This window comes from Sciurus vulgaris, assembly GCF_902686455.1.
Source record: "Sciurus vulgaris genome assembly, chromosome: 13".
NCBI classification, from domain to species: domain Eukaryota; kingdom Metazoa; phylum Chordata; class Mammalia; order Rodentia; family Sciuridae; genus Sciurus; species Sciurus vulgaris.
The window spans coordinates 52,663,288-52,678,390 of record NC_136474.1 but is presented as its reverse complement, the minus strand read 5'-3'; the positions used below and the strand labels follow the sequence as shown (position 1 = coordinate 52,678,390).

At 36.5% G+C, this 15,103-nt stretch overlaps 1 protein-coding gene across 2 annotated transcripts in view; it reads right to left on the bottom strand.

Annotated features, from left to right (window-relative positions):
• Nucleotides 1-339: 339 nt before the first annotated feature.
• PSMA8 (proteasome 20S subunit alpha 8) overlaps nucleotides 340-15,103 on the bottom strand; it is an 88,820-nt gene continuing 74,056 nt past the window's right edge. For both annotated transcript variants that reach the window (XM_079109416.1, XM_079109415.1), the window contains exons 5-7: nucleotides 2,829-2,948; nucleotides 2,542-2,604; nucleotides 340-802 (exon numbers count right to left, since the gene is read on the bottom strand). In XM_079109416.1, the coding sequence (XP_078965542.1) occupies nucleotides 710-802; nucleotides 2,542-2,604; nucleotides 2,829-2,948 (276 nt within the window). In that variant the 3' untranslated portion in view covers nucleotides 340-709. The remainder of the gene's footprint in view (nucleotides 803-2,541; nucleotides 2,605-2,828; nucleotides 2,949-15,103) is intronic.

Here is a 15,103-nt window from a genome sequence, read left to right as displayed (position 1 = left end):
ATGCTGCTGGCTTGCTACATACAGAGAACAATGACGTCTTCTGTATCGCCTTCCAAATTTTACATGAGAGTATGTCTTAGGTACATTCCAACCTGGAACCATTTGTAGAAGGACATTTTGGAAGTAGGATTCTTATTTTTATTCCTAGGAAGGGGCGAGAGTGATGCTGAGTTGACATACACAGCCTGCACAGAGGAAACTGTTGTTTTTTCCTCTCCATTGGTTTATCTAATTGTATGAACAGTCCTTCTCATATCTTCTTAAATGAATAAATAGCAGAGAATAAACTAAGAAAAAGATAAATGCAACTCAATATTATATTCAATTTATTGTGGAACAGCCAGTTCTTTAACTGAGAGTGAATAGTCAAACTTCACCCAAATTACTTACTTCTTAAAATTAGAATTTTTTTCTTAATTAAATCTGTTTATCTAAAGAAACCTACACATGAAACAAGTTATAGTATATAGTCTCAGGCTTATGTGGAATTACGACTGCTTTCAACAATTACTGGAATCTGCTTTCAAAGAAAACCTTCACATCAATCTATGTAACAGACTGAAGACAGTCACAAATTTGGCATTCTCAAAGTAGCCCATATAAATACTAAAGGTAACGCTGCAAACTAACTTATTTCTTTTAACTCTTTGTTAAGTAATTCCAAGCAGTACAGCAAAACATTAAAAGCTTCCAATGCTCATCCTAAGAATCAGGCATTCTTCTTTGATTTTTTCTTCTCTGCTTCCTCCTTTTCCTTTTCTATTTCAGTTACTTGTAATTCAATTTCTTTAGCACTAAACATCTGAAAAGAAAAAATTTAGAGCAAATTTCAATTATGCCAATGTCTAAATATTTACCTGAAGCAATCCCATCTTTCATAAATTTATATTTTATTAATAATTTTACATTTTATAACAAGTGTACAACAAAATGTTTCAAAAGGTTTAAAAGCAACATACTTATATAATAATTATTGATAAAATCAGATCATTTTCACTATAAAGTGGGACAAATTACACATACTATATATGAATATAATTTTGAAAATGTTTCAGTACAAAACTTATTTCTACTCATGAGTAAACAACTCATTATCAAAATCCATCTTATCCTGTATGTTTCTCTGATAGGGTTTAACTATTTTATCAGTTCAGAGAACTGCCAGTTCAGAAGACAGCCAAATGGGGTAGGAAAAGATAGTTTATGCTGCTTTATGTCTCCTGTACAAGCAGAGAGCAAAAAGATTATATTTTCTAAAAATATGCAAAGTAATTTTGATTTTTCTACTGTACTGCTTACAAACAGATCCAAGATTACATGACTGCTGTTGTAAGATTATTTACTTGAAAAAAGAACAAGCAACTTAATGAGAAGGCAGATTTTTAAAGATGTTAGAGAAGGGATTTTAGCAATTATTTCACCACCAGATTTTACAATATAAGTTTAAATTCATAAAGTTTAATCTATGTGGCTAAAAATTGAAGAGGGCTTAAAAATTAAGTCTCTATGACTTTGTTTTCAACTCCGGAATTCTTTTCATTTCACTAATAAGAAATGTGTCAGAAAGTCTGTATTTGTCAATAATCTGTAAAATATATCATTTTTTACATGTTTTAAATATAATTTTCCATGATTTGAGTGCCTTTGTATGCTCAGTTACAGAGTTTGCTGGCAAACTAGACTATACAGTTCCACCTAAGGAACTATATTTCAAATGCTCTTTAGCTAATAAGTCCTCTATGGAAATACTCTGAACAGTTTATTTTGTGGCCCAGTGGTTTTAACCCTAATAGCTGACAAAAGGCATACAGATAATGTTAGATTTGCCACAAAAGATGTACGGAAAGGTTATCATGCTAGGGATTAAAATGTAAGCCTGACAGGAGGTTCAAGGAGCTCCAAGTGAAATGTAGAAAAATAGATCAAAACCAGCAGACAGAGGCTGGGGACAAAGCTCAGAGGTAGAGCCTGTGTTGAGGGCACACAAGGCTCTGCATTCAATCCCCAGCACTATAACACAACACAACAAAACAAAATCCCAAACCAGCAGACAATCAGAAGAGGGTTGGAGTTTCCTTGATATAAGCAAGGATAACATTATATTAGAAACCTGGAGTGCCAACAATTACATAAAAGCAGTAGATGAATGACACTGGTACCTTTCAGATCTAAAAGACAAGAAGAGTAACTGCTCTCTCAAGCAATGAATTTACAGAAGGAATATGCTCACTGACCCATAGGGGACTGGCCTCAGTAAGCCTTCCTACTTATGGAAACACAGTAAATGGTGGGGCTAGTCATGTAGAGATCTAGTACCTCTAAGTCTTCATAAAGAGCTAGGGACTGGTAACTGTTGGCAATGAGTACATATAAGTTAGTGTATTAGCTTAAAGAAGCTAATACTTTATAAAACAGAAGTCATCATGGTGTCAATGGGTGTAAAAGGACATGTGACACTTACAATGAAGATTCGCAGGTTCAACATTTTAACTCCTCAAACTATACTACTGATAATTTTTTCCTCTTTGGTTAATGACATACCTTCAAAGGTTGATTTCTTCTTATTATAGCCAGTTCAATGTTTTTTCCACCAGACTGGACCACCTGATGTAGAACGAGCACAAATCAGAACAATTTCAACTGGTCTGGGGTCTAGTTCAATATATGCCTAGCATGGGCAAGGCCCTGGCTTGATTCCCAGCATTAGACACTCACACACACACACACACACACACACACACAATCATTCAGAAAATGTGTTTAGTAAATTAAAATGGATGAGGAAAAAAAGCTTCATTTTTCTGAATGTGCTTTATTAGCTTACTTACTTCTAGCAAAGCTCTTATTGCTAATTTGATAGCTTCATTGTCATTTGCTATAGCATCTTCTGTGTAATTCTTTTCTAGAAATTCTCGGACAGTTTTAGCGCTTCGGCCTATTGCATTTGCCTTTAAAAATAAAAGAAAATCATTACAATATGAATGAATTTACAGTTACTAGGATTTTGAAGTTTAGTATTCCTTACTAAAAATTACAAAGTTAAAATTATAGATTTGAAAACTCAGCAAAAATCTCTCAAACTCATTTGGTTAGTATATGAATAATCCCAAATGGTGACATTACTTTTATCTGAAAATATACCAATGCTTTGTCTTGGTCAATACTTTGTATTAGTTCAATGACTCCCAAGTCCTTCATAAAAATCTTTTTGAAAAGACTGAAAAAGTTGAAACTCCAAAAGATATGGAGAAGAAAGGAGGTGAAACTTTTCAACAGGGTGCAAAAGGAAGAGAGAGAAAAAAGACCTCAATGCCAATGTGGAAAAGAAAATTATTTACATGAATAAAATGAAACATAATTTTCTTAGAATAAAGTGTACTGGTCACTTACTTTTTATTTCTTTGACTCTATAAGTAAGACAGGTTTCTATTCTATTCCCTATTTTCTTGGTTCTTAAAAAACTTTCCTCAGCTGAAGGAAAAAGGCAAACTGATTTCCCTAGCTGCATGGCTATAGATAGCAAATAGTGTGTTCTTTTAACTCAGACTAAATATCCAGATCAGTACAGATGAGGATGATAATTCTTATTAGCAGACACTTAACAGCCAGAAATCATGCTGTTTTAAGTGGATTGTTTCATGTAACCATCATGAAATGAGGATGAACTCCAATTCTTGGATGACAAAATGAAGGTTTGGAAAGGTTAAAATGGTATTTCTGAGCCTCAGCACTGTCAGTATTTTGGGCCAGAGAATTTGTTGTGGGCTGTCCTGTGAATTGTAAGATATTTAATAGCCTTTACCAATTGGATGCCAGTAGCACTTTGCTATATATCTGCAATTTCCCCCCAAAGTATCATGTGTCCCCAATACGGTAACATCCAGAGGTGAGGCTTTTGGGAAGTTACTGGATCACGAGGGCTCTGACCTTATGGGTGGATGAATCTATCAATGGCTGGATGGTAGGTGAGACTTAGTCGAAGTAAGCAGGTCATGGCATGGGGGTTTGACCTGGAAGAATTATGTTTTCCCAGTTCCTTCCTTTCTCTGCTTTCTGGCTGCCATGAGTTGAGCAGTGTTTTCTTCCATGATATCCTGTCTTTAGGCCCAGAACAATGCAACTGAGCCAGCCATGGAGCCAAAATAAATAAATATTTCCTCTTCTAAGGTTTTTTTTTTTTTTTGGTATCAGAGATCCATCCCAGGGGCACTTAACCACTGAGTCAAATCCCAGACCTTAATTTTTTTTTTTTTTTCTTTTGAGACAGGTCTTGCTAAATTACTCAGGCCTCACTAAATTGCTGAGCTTTGAACTTGTGGTCCTGCTGCCTCAGCCTCCTGAGGTGCTGAGATTATAGGCATGCACCAGCTCTTAGTTGTTCTTTATCAGGTATTTTGGTCACAGAGATAAAAAGTTGACTCACACACACACCCCCATACAAGCTGTGATAACCAAATGTCTCTAGGCATTGTCAAATCTCTTTTTCATTCTGGTACTGAGGATTGAACCAGGGATACTTCACCACTGAACTATATTCCCAGCCCTTTTTTTATTTTGAAATGGGGTCCTAGTAAATTTCTAAGGTCGGCCTCAATCTTATGATCCTCGTGCCTCAGCCTCCTGAGTAGCTGGGATTTTATGTGTACCTCACCTCACCTGACCCAAGTAGCTTTTAAACAGTCTGTGTTTGTTATACTGGCTCCAGTAAATTTGCCCCAAGTCACATAGAACTGGGCTTTGAAACCAAGTGATCTAAATCAAGTCAAGCGTGTAACTCTATACACCATCTTGCCTCATGCCCCATGTGTGATGATCTGTAGAGTGGAACCAGCAGAGAGCCCCATCATTTTACTGGTGTTAAATGGGGTAATGTCTCAGTTATAACTCTTATATAACAACTCTACTGTGATTACAGGAAAGGAATCTCAAAGATTTCATGATGTGTGCATGAAAATACACCTTTTTACTTCAAGAGAGCACACCGCTCTGGTTAGCAGAAGATTCTTCTACCTCACATAACTATGTTACTATATTTCGGAAGGTTAAAATAAGCAGTTGTGAAATTTTACATAAAATTTTGCAGCCCTGAAACTTTACTAAGCTCACAGGGAAAGCCTCAGTCTGCCATGACTTAGGATTCTATCTGCTTCTAGGTCTTTTTATTTATTTTTATGATTTGCAGTACTGGGGATTGAACCCAGGGATGCTCTACCACTTAAGATCTACACCCCAGTCCCTTTTATTTTGAGACAGGATATTCCTAATTTTTGAGGCTGTGATTCTCCTGCCTTGGCCTCTTTAGTAGATGGTATTACAGCTGTGTACTACTGCACCAGCTGCTTCTAGTTTTTTTTTTGTTTGTTTGTTTGTTTGTTTGTTTTTGGCAACTGATTGCTGCCCAGCAAAGCACCTGAGTAGTAGTTTATCCAAAAATCTCACTGGGTCCTCACTGTCATCCTGTAAATTCCTGGTGACATTTTTTTGTCTATCTTCTCCAGTTGCTGATATCAAAATTCTTTAACTCTTAACAAGGTGCAGAGGCACACACCCATAATCCCAACTACTTAGAAGGCTAAGGCAGGAAGACTGCAAGTTGATGGCCAGCCTGGGTAACTCAGTGAGACCCTGCCTCAAAATAAAATATAAAAAGTACTAGGGATGTACCTCAGTGGTAGATGCCCCTGGGTTCAGTACCTGCTAATACATAACAACAACAACAACAACAACACTTTAACTCAAAACAACAAACTTCAACTCTTACCCACCAGACTGGTTTCCTAAGATCTAGCCTGTTTCTGACACTCACATCCCTGACCCCATCACCTACTCCAGCCTACTTCAACACAGACTGGTAGTTTTGCAATGTTTTTCCTTCCTGCCTACATAGCTAGTTAAATGATGTTTTTTTGTGTGTGTGTCAAACACTAATAGCTGTCAAATTTAATATTAATTTTTCCTTTGTGACAGCTCTCTAGGTAATATGACTGCACAAAAATGTCATTGTCTAGTGTGTGCTAACGAATAGGTAAATACAAGTAGAATGGAGCATCTGGAAATCTTTGCTGCCTGAAATTCAGACAGGTTGACTGGAGGCCTTGCTGACACATTGAGGGCATGGGGAAAAGATTATAATAAGAGAAAAATGCCAACATCTTCAAATTTCTCAATATGTGAGAAAAATCAATCCTTATGTGTTAAGTGTCGTCGGGTCTTTGTTGTTAGGCACCTAAACAAAAACCTCATTGATACCCCACTGAGCCTGAGTCTGTGACACACTACCCCAAACTCCTTCAGAAATGAAAACTTGATTCTGGCAGCTGCTGAAAATGCTGCTGGCAGACAGCTTACAGCCCTTAGCCCTCTGGGGGGTTCCTTGATTAACATGAGCTGCCTTGTGTCAGGTTACGGCTCTTCCAGGGGCAGTCCTAACCAATGATGTGATGAAAGACCCTTGACTCCAATATGGAACAACTCTGAAGAGTCACCACAGATCCAGAGCTTCCCATGGCATGGGTCATCCCAGTTCTGTATAGAGACTATGCCATAGGTGGCCCAATTTCTCATGCCCTTTCAACCAATGCTGATCCCAACAGCACTTCCGAAGAGAGTTCCTAAAAATAATGATCTGGTTTTGGAGCTGGTTTTTAAATGGAACTTAATTTGCAAAAATTTTTCAAAGTCTAGAAATTACTTTTTAGTCCTGTCCTTTACTGCCTGTGTTCTCTGCCCATGATCATAGTTCTCATGAAACACACATCAAGAAATCAAGGCAAGGTTCTCTGGTCTCCTGGCCAACTTTCCTTGAGGTTGTGTGACTCCAGGAAGACTGAGGCCTCAATCAACATAGGAAAAGCCACTTTCCCACCTGAAGGCTTGCTGACTCCTTCCACTGAATCCTGAATGTGTTCTCCCATATAATAAAATAAAAGATGTGGTAATGAATAAGGAACTTTGCCCATAATAAGTCAAGTTAAAATAATTTCCATTATCTTTAAAATATAAATAACAGAAAGCAAAATAGGCTGTTCTCAACACAATAATTAAATATTAAATTAAATTAAATTTTAATTAAGTTAAATATTCTTTAAAGTATTTTCTGCTCTGAGATTCTGTTCTTATGGCAGCATTTTCCAAAGCGCATTTCATAAAATATTGGAGTGGAGAGATAGGAGCTATGATAAAGGATTCTAAATTTAAGGAATTTTAGACACTACTATTTTACCTGCATTTAAGATTTACAAAAGTCTTTTAGAAGACCTGAAAGTATTTGAATAATAAAAATTATTGAAATTTTTTAGAGAAACATCTTCTTAAATTATTTAGCTAGAAAGTTTGCTTACTTTACTTAATGCATCAAAAGAAAAGTACTTTGAGCATTAGTGGTTATACTGGTGAGCCCAGCTGCCTCCCAAAAGAATAACATTTTAAGAAACACTGTTCTTAAATAAGCAACATGTTCACTTTATTTACATTGTTAAGTGCTATGGTTCATACCGGAGAACACTAAAACATCCCTCTACAAATTCCTAATACTTTTAATCACAGTGGATCTTGTCTATGGATGTGGGTCTCCTTAAAGTGATATACAATAATCTTGTTTGTTTATTTATTGGTACAGGGGATTGAACCCAGAGGTACTTTACCACCAAGCCACATTCCCAGTCTCCCACGCCCAGTTTTTTTTGTTGTTGTTGTTTTGTTTTGTGTTTTTGTTGTTTAATTTTGAGTCAGGGTTTCACTAAGTTGCTGAGGCTGGCTTTGAACTTGGAATCCTCATGCTTCAGCCTCCCAAGTCACTGGGATTACATGTGTGTGCCACTGCGCCCAGCTATGCTAGATTTCAAAACTACTAAGCAAAAACATTTTTGGTTCCCACAATTAAATGTCTATAGCATATTATTTTGAAAAAAAAATCAATAAAACAGGATTAGAGAAAAAGGCATTTAGAAGTAGAATTTTATGATCTGAAGGCTGTTTTAACCATAAAATGTGACTAGTGTTTACTATAAAACCTTGAATGCTTAAGATCCAAACTTTCCCTCATAAGTTTTTAGTTAATAGAGGTAATAAAACAAGTTTAAAAAGCATTATTTTTATATTAATTACTAATACTTCAAAAGTTCAAAGGGTGAGTCAGGCACAGAGGTGCATGCCTGTAGTCACAGCAATTCAGGAGGGTAAAGCAGGAGGATTATAAGTTAGAGACCAGCCTCAGCAACTTAGTAAGGCCCTAAGCAAATTAGAGAGGACCCTGTCTCAGAAAAAAAGGGGGGGGGGGGTGTTGGGGATGTAGCTCAGTGGTTAAGCACCCCTGAGTTCAATCATCAGTACCAAAAAAAAAAAAAAATTTGAAGGGAGAGAATATTTTCAACTTAGAATCAAGTAAGTAGTGTTAGGCACAAATAAATTGTTAAGTTCATTTCATATATAAGGTTCTGTTCTAGGCACTGGTGTTTCAAAAGCATAAAAAGTAGATAAAAATCTTTGCATCCACAGAATGGAGCTTAAAGTCTAAAACAGACAAACAATAAAAAAGGAAATACTATATAAAATAAACTGCTATTGGAAAGGAGAAATTCAAACCAGCAAATGGAAGAAAGGGTATCGGGCATGGGCTGCAGGCTGGTCAGGACAAGCATCCTCAAAGGGTGAGGATGACATATATACAGATGTCTTCAAAAAGAGAGCTCCTGTCAGAGGAAGAATATGGAAGGACAAAGGAAAAAGCCCTGAGGAACCTGCATGTCTGGTCTTTGAAGAACAGTTAAGATGCCATAGTAGCTGAGCAGGTAAGCAAGGGGAGAGGTGTGGGTGGAGAGCTACTGGGGAGCCACATAAGGTAGACCAGTCTAAGGGCTTTGGTATTTACTGAGTTATTCAGGAGACAAGGTGCCTGGGTTTCAATAGAGGGGTAACTTGATCTGACTTAAACTTCAACAGAATTTCCCTGTTAATAATTAGCCTGGGGGAGCTTCAGTGAGGACCCAGTTCTGCCCTCCCATGCACGCCATTGTTCGCCTTCTACCAACACATTCAGAAGCCTCTGCAGCCATCCTGGATTATCCCCAAGGTGGAAGCTGCCATCTGTAGGTGGGGCAGCTCCCATCCGTAGACACCTGTGGGAGACTAGAAGCTCAATTCAGGTACCTCTCATGTATCAGGCTACTGAAGACTTGGAGGTTTGAGTAATATATGACAGTTATACTCTAGATATTTTTAAATTTAAATTTTAAAATTTTTAATTTTTCTCTATTTTCCTCTCATTTACCTGTTTTCTCAGAGTCTCTCCCATCTCTCATGCTAACAACCAACCTCTTTTGATTCTGCTTTCACTCTTCCTATGATCTAGTATCTCTATATACTCACTTCTAATACCAACAACATTACACCCCTCTCCATCCTCTTTGTCCACTATTAGAAGTTGTAGACCTCATTACAAACCTATTGGTTATACTATAGATAACAATCAAACTCATCCTCTGTTTTTTACAATACTGTTAACATTTGGTTTAAGGTTGCATATTGTTTGTATTGGGTGCTGCTAATATTGATCTCCCCATTAAAGATGAGGTATTGGAAACCTGCAGGAACACTATAAACCTATAGGGGGGAAACTGTAATACTTCAGATCTGCATTTAGAGGGGAGGATACACAACATGAAAAAACAAGGGAAGAAAGGGACCCAAACAAACCAAGATGCCATACTAATAGAATCCATTGACAGCACAGTTGAAGAAATGTCAGAAAAGTACTTTAAAATGTACATAATTAAAAGGATCTGTGAAGTAAAGAATGATATAACAGAGCACATGCAGGCAATGAATGATCACTTCAATAAACAAAAGAACAAATGCAGGAAGCAAAAGATCATTTCAATGAAGAGAGATTCTGAAAAACAAACAAAAACAAACAGATCCTTGAAATGAAGGAAAACTCAATAGAAGGCATCACCAACAGACTAGATCACTTGGAAGACAGAATCTCAGACAATGAAGACAAAATATTTAATCTTTAAAACAAAGTTGACCACACAGAGAAGATGGTAAGAAATCATAAACAGAACCTCCAAGAATTATGGAATAACATGAAAAGACCAAATTTAAGAATTAATGGGATTAAGGAAGGCACAGAGATACAAACCGAAGGAATGAACAATCTATTCAATGAAATAATACAAGAACATTTCCTAAATTGGAGAATGACATGGAAAATCAAATAAAAGAGGCTTACAGGACACCAAATGTAAAAAATTACAACAGATCCATACCAAGGCACTATAATGAAAATGCCCAACATACAAAATATAGAATTTTAAAGGCTACAAAAGAAAAGCATAGATTACATATAAGGAAAAATCAATGTGGATATTAGCAGATTTCTCATCCCAGATCCTAAAAGCTAAAAGGATCTGAACAACATATTCAAGCTCCAAAACACCATGGATGCCAACCCAAAATCTTTTTTTCTTTTTTACCTAGAAATGTTTCCTCATTTTGGTTTTTTTTTTTTTTTTTTTGCCTTAATCATTTTTTTAATTAAAAATCATAAATTTACATAGGGCAATGTTCTTTGATTCATTCTGTTATTTTTTTCCCTTCCCCCCTCCCCTCTCACCCCTCTTTTCCCTCTATACATTCCTTTCTTCCTCCATTCTTACCACCCTCCTTATCCCTAACCCTAAACCTAACCCTAACCCTAACACTAACCCCTCCTACCCCCCCATATGTCCTTATCTGCATATCAGTGAGATCATTCGTCCTTTAGTTTTTTGAGATTGGCTTATCTCACTTAGCATGATATCCTCCAATTTCATCCATTTGCCTGCAAATGCCATAATTTTGTCATTCCTCATGGTGGAGTAATATTCCATTGTATATATATGCCACAGTTTCATTATCCATTCATCAACTGAAGGGCATCTAGGTTGGTTCCGCAATCTGGCTATAGTGAATTGAGCAGCTATGAACATTGATGTGCCTATATCTCTGTAGTATGCTGATTTTAAGTCCTTTGGGTATAGGACAAGGAGTGGGATAGCTGGGTCAAATGGTGGTTCCATTCCAAGCTTTCTGAGGAATCTCCATACTGCTTTCCAGAGTGGCTGCACTAATTTGCAACCCCACCAGCAATGTATGAGTGTACCTTTTTCCCCACATCCTCGCCAACACCTATTGTTGCTTATGTTCTTGATAATCGCCATTCTAATTGGGGTGAGATGAAATCTTAGGGTAGTTTTGATTTGCATTTCTCTTATTACTAGAGATGTTGAACATTTTTTCATATATCTGTTGATTGCGTGTACATCTTCTTCTGTGAAGTGTCTGTTCATTTCCTTAGCCCATTTGTTGATTGGATTATTTGTATTCTTGGTGTAGAGTTTTTTGAGTTCTTTATAGATTCGGGATATTAGTGCTCTATCTGAAGTATGAGTGGCAAAGATATCTCCCACTCTGTAGGCTCTCTCTTCACATTACTGATAGTTTCCTTTGCTGAGAGAAAGCTATTTAGTTTGAATCTATCCCAGTTGTTGATTCTTGCTTTTATTTCGTGGGCTCTGGGAGTCCTGTTAAGGAAGTCTGATCCTAAGCCAACAAGTTGAAGGTTTGGACCTACTTTTTCTTCTATAAGATGCAGGGTCTCTGGTCTGATTCCGAGGTCCTTGATCCATTGTGAGTTGAGTTTTGTGCAGGGTGAGAGATAGGGGTTTAATTTCATCCTGTTGCATATGGTTTTCCAGTTTTCCCAGCACCATTTGTTGAAGAGGCAATCATTTCTCCATTGCATATTTTTGGCCCCTTTGGCTAGTATGAGAAAATTGTATTTATTTGGGTTTGTGTCCGTGTCCCCTATTCTGTACCATTTATCTACCTGTCTATTTTGGTACCAAAACCACGCCGTTTTTGTTACTATTGCTTTGTAATAGAGTTGAAGATCTAGTATTGTGATACCCCCAGCTTCGCTCTTTCTACTGAGGATTGCTTTAGCTATTCTGGGTTTCTTATTCTTCCAGATGAATTTCATAATTGCGTGCTCTATTTCTGTAAGGTACATCATTGGGATTTTAATTGGAATTGCATTGAATCTATATAGCACTTTTGGTAGTGTGGCCATTTTGACAATATTAATTCTTCCTATCCATGAACATGGGAGATCTTTCCACCTTCTAAGGTTTTCTTTAATTTCTTTCTTTAGTGTTCTGTAGTTCTCATTGTAGAGGTCTTTCACCTCTTTTGTGAGATTGATTCCCAAGTATTTTATTTTTTTTGATGCTATTGTGAATGGTGTAGTTTTCCTAATTTCTCTTTCTGAAGATTCATCACTTATGGATAGAAATGCAGTGGATTTATGAGCATTGATCTTGTAACCTTTTGCTACTTTACTGAATTCACTTATGAGTTCTAAGAGTTTTCTGGTGGAATTTCCAGGTTCCTCTAAATATATAATCATGTCATCAGTAAACAGGGATAGTTTGAGTTCCTCTTTTCTACTTCGTATCCCTTTAATTTCTTTGGTTTGTCTAATTGCTCTGGCAAGAGTCTCAAGAACAATGTTGAATAGAAGTGGTGAAAGAGGGCATCCCTGCCTTGTTCCAGTTTTTAGGGGGAATGCTTTCAGTTTTTCACCATTTAGAATGATATTGGCCATGGGCTTAGCATAGATGGCCTTCACAATGTTAAGGAATGATCCCACTACTCCAATTTTTCTAGTGTTTTGAGCATGAAGGGATGCTGTATTTTATCAAATGCTTTTTCTGCACCTATTGAAATAATCATGTGATTCTTAACTTTTAGTCTGTTGATATGGTGAATGACATTTATTGATTTCCGGATGTTGAACCAACCTTGCATCCCTGGGATAAAACCCACTTGATCGTGGTGCACTATCTTTTTAATATATTTTTGTATGCGATTTGCTAAAATTTTGTTGAGAATTTTTGCGTCAATGTTCATTAAGGATATTGGTCTGAAATTTTCTTTCCTCAATGTATCTCTGTCTGGTTTAGGTATCAGGGTGATATTGGCTTCATAGAATGAGTTAGGGAGGGTTCCCTCCTCTTCTATTTTATGTAATACTTTAAGAAGTATTGGAATGAGCTCTTCTTTAAAGGTTTTGTAGAACTCGGCTGAGAACCCATCTGGTCCCGGACTTTTCTTTGTTGGTGGCTTTGGATGATCTCTTCTATTTTATTGCTTGAAATTGATTTATTTAAGTTGTGTATGTCCTCCTCATTCAGTTTAGGTAATTCATATGTCTCTAGAAACTTGTTGATGTCTTTGAGGTTTTCTGTTTTGTTGGAGTATAGATTTTCAAAATAGCTTCTAATTATGTTTTGTATTTCACTCGTGTCTGTTGCGATATTTCCTTGTTCATTCCGAAGTTTAGTAATTTGAGTTTTCTCCCTCTTTCTCTTTGTTAGCGTGGCTAAGGGTTTATCAATTTTGTTTATTTTTTCAAAGAACCAACTATTTATTTTGTTAATTTTTCCAATTGTTTCTTTTGTTTCAATTTCATTGATTTTAGCTTTGCTTTTAACTATTTCCTGTCTTCTACTACTTTTGGTGTTGGTCTGCTCTTCTTTTTCTAGGACTTTGAGCTGTAATGTTAAGTCGTTTATTTGTTGATTTCTACTTCTTTTGTTGAATGTGCCCCATGAAATAAATCTTCCTCTAAGTACTGCTTTCATAGTGTCCCAGAGATTTTGACATGATGTGTCTTTGTTCTCATTTACTTCTAAGAATTTTTTAATTTCCCTCCTGATGTTTTTTGTTATCCATTCATCATATTACAGTGTATTATTTAATCTCCAAGTATTGGAGAAGTTTCTGTTTTTTATTGTCATTTATTTCTAATTTCAGTCCATTATGTTCTGATAGAGTACAAGGTAGTATCTCTATCTTCTTGTATTTGCTACAGTAGCTTTGTGGCATAAAACATGGTCTATTTTAGAGAAGGATCCATGTGCTGCTGAGAAGAAAGTGTATTCGTTCTTTGTTGGATGGTATATTCTATATAAGTCGGTGAAGTCTAAATTGTTGATTGTGTTATTGAGATCTATGGTTTCTTTATTCAATTTTTGTTTGAACAATCTATCCAGCGGTGAGAGAGGTGTGTTAAAATCACCTAGTATTATTGTGTTGTGGTCTATTTGATTTCTGGAATTGAGAAGGATTTGTTTGATGTACATTGATGAGCCAATGTTCGGGGCATAGATATTTATGATTGTTATGTCTTGCTGATTTATGCTTCCCTTAAGCAGTATGTAATGTCCTTCTTTATCCCTTCTGACTAGTTTTGGCTTGAAGTCCACATTATCTGAAATGAGGATGGATACTCCAGCTTTTTTGCTGTGTCCGTGTGCATGGTATGTTTTCTCCCATCCTTTCACCTTTAGTCTATGGGTATCTCTTTCTATGAGATGGGTCTCTTGCAGGCAGCATATTGTTGGATTTTTCTTTTTAATCCAATCTGCCAGTCTATGTCTTTTGATTGATAAGTTCAGGCCATTAACATTCAGGGTTATTATTGTGATATGATTTGTATTCCTAGTCATTGGACTCATTTTTGTTTTTTGACATGATTTGGTTTTTCCTTTATTTGGCTATTCCTTTAGGCTAGTTCCTCCCGTTGCTGATTTACATCGTTGTTTTTCATCTCTTCCTCATGGAATATTTTGCTGAGAATGTTCTATAATGCTGGCTTTCTTTTTGTAAATTCCTTTAGCTTTTGTTTATTATGGAAGGATCTTATCTCATCGTCAAATCTGAAAGTAAGTTTTGCTGGGTGTAAAATTCTTGGTTGGCATCCATTTTCTTTCAGGGCTTGGTAAATGTTGTTCCAGGCCCTTCTAGCTTTTAGGATCTGGATTGAAACATCTGCTGATATTCTTATTGGTTTCCTCCTGAATGTAATCTGATTCTTTTCTCTCACGGCCTTTAAAATTCTGTCTTTATTTTGAATGTTAGGTATTTTCACAATAATGTGCCTTGGTGTAGGTCTGTTGTAATTTTGCATATTTGGAGTCCTATAAGCCTCTTGTACTTGGTTTTCCATTTCATTCTTCAGATTTGGAAAATTTTCTGATATTATTTCATTGAATAGATT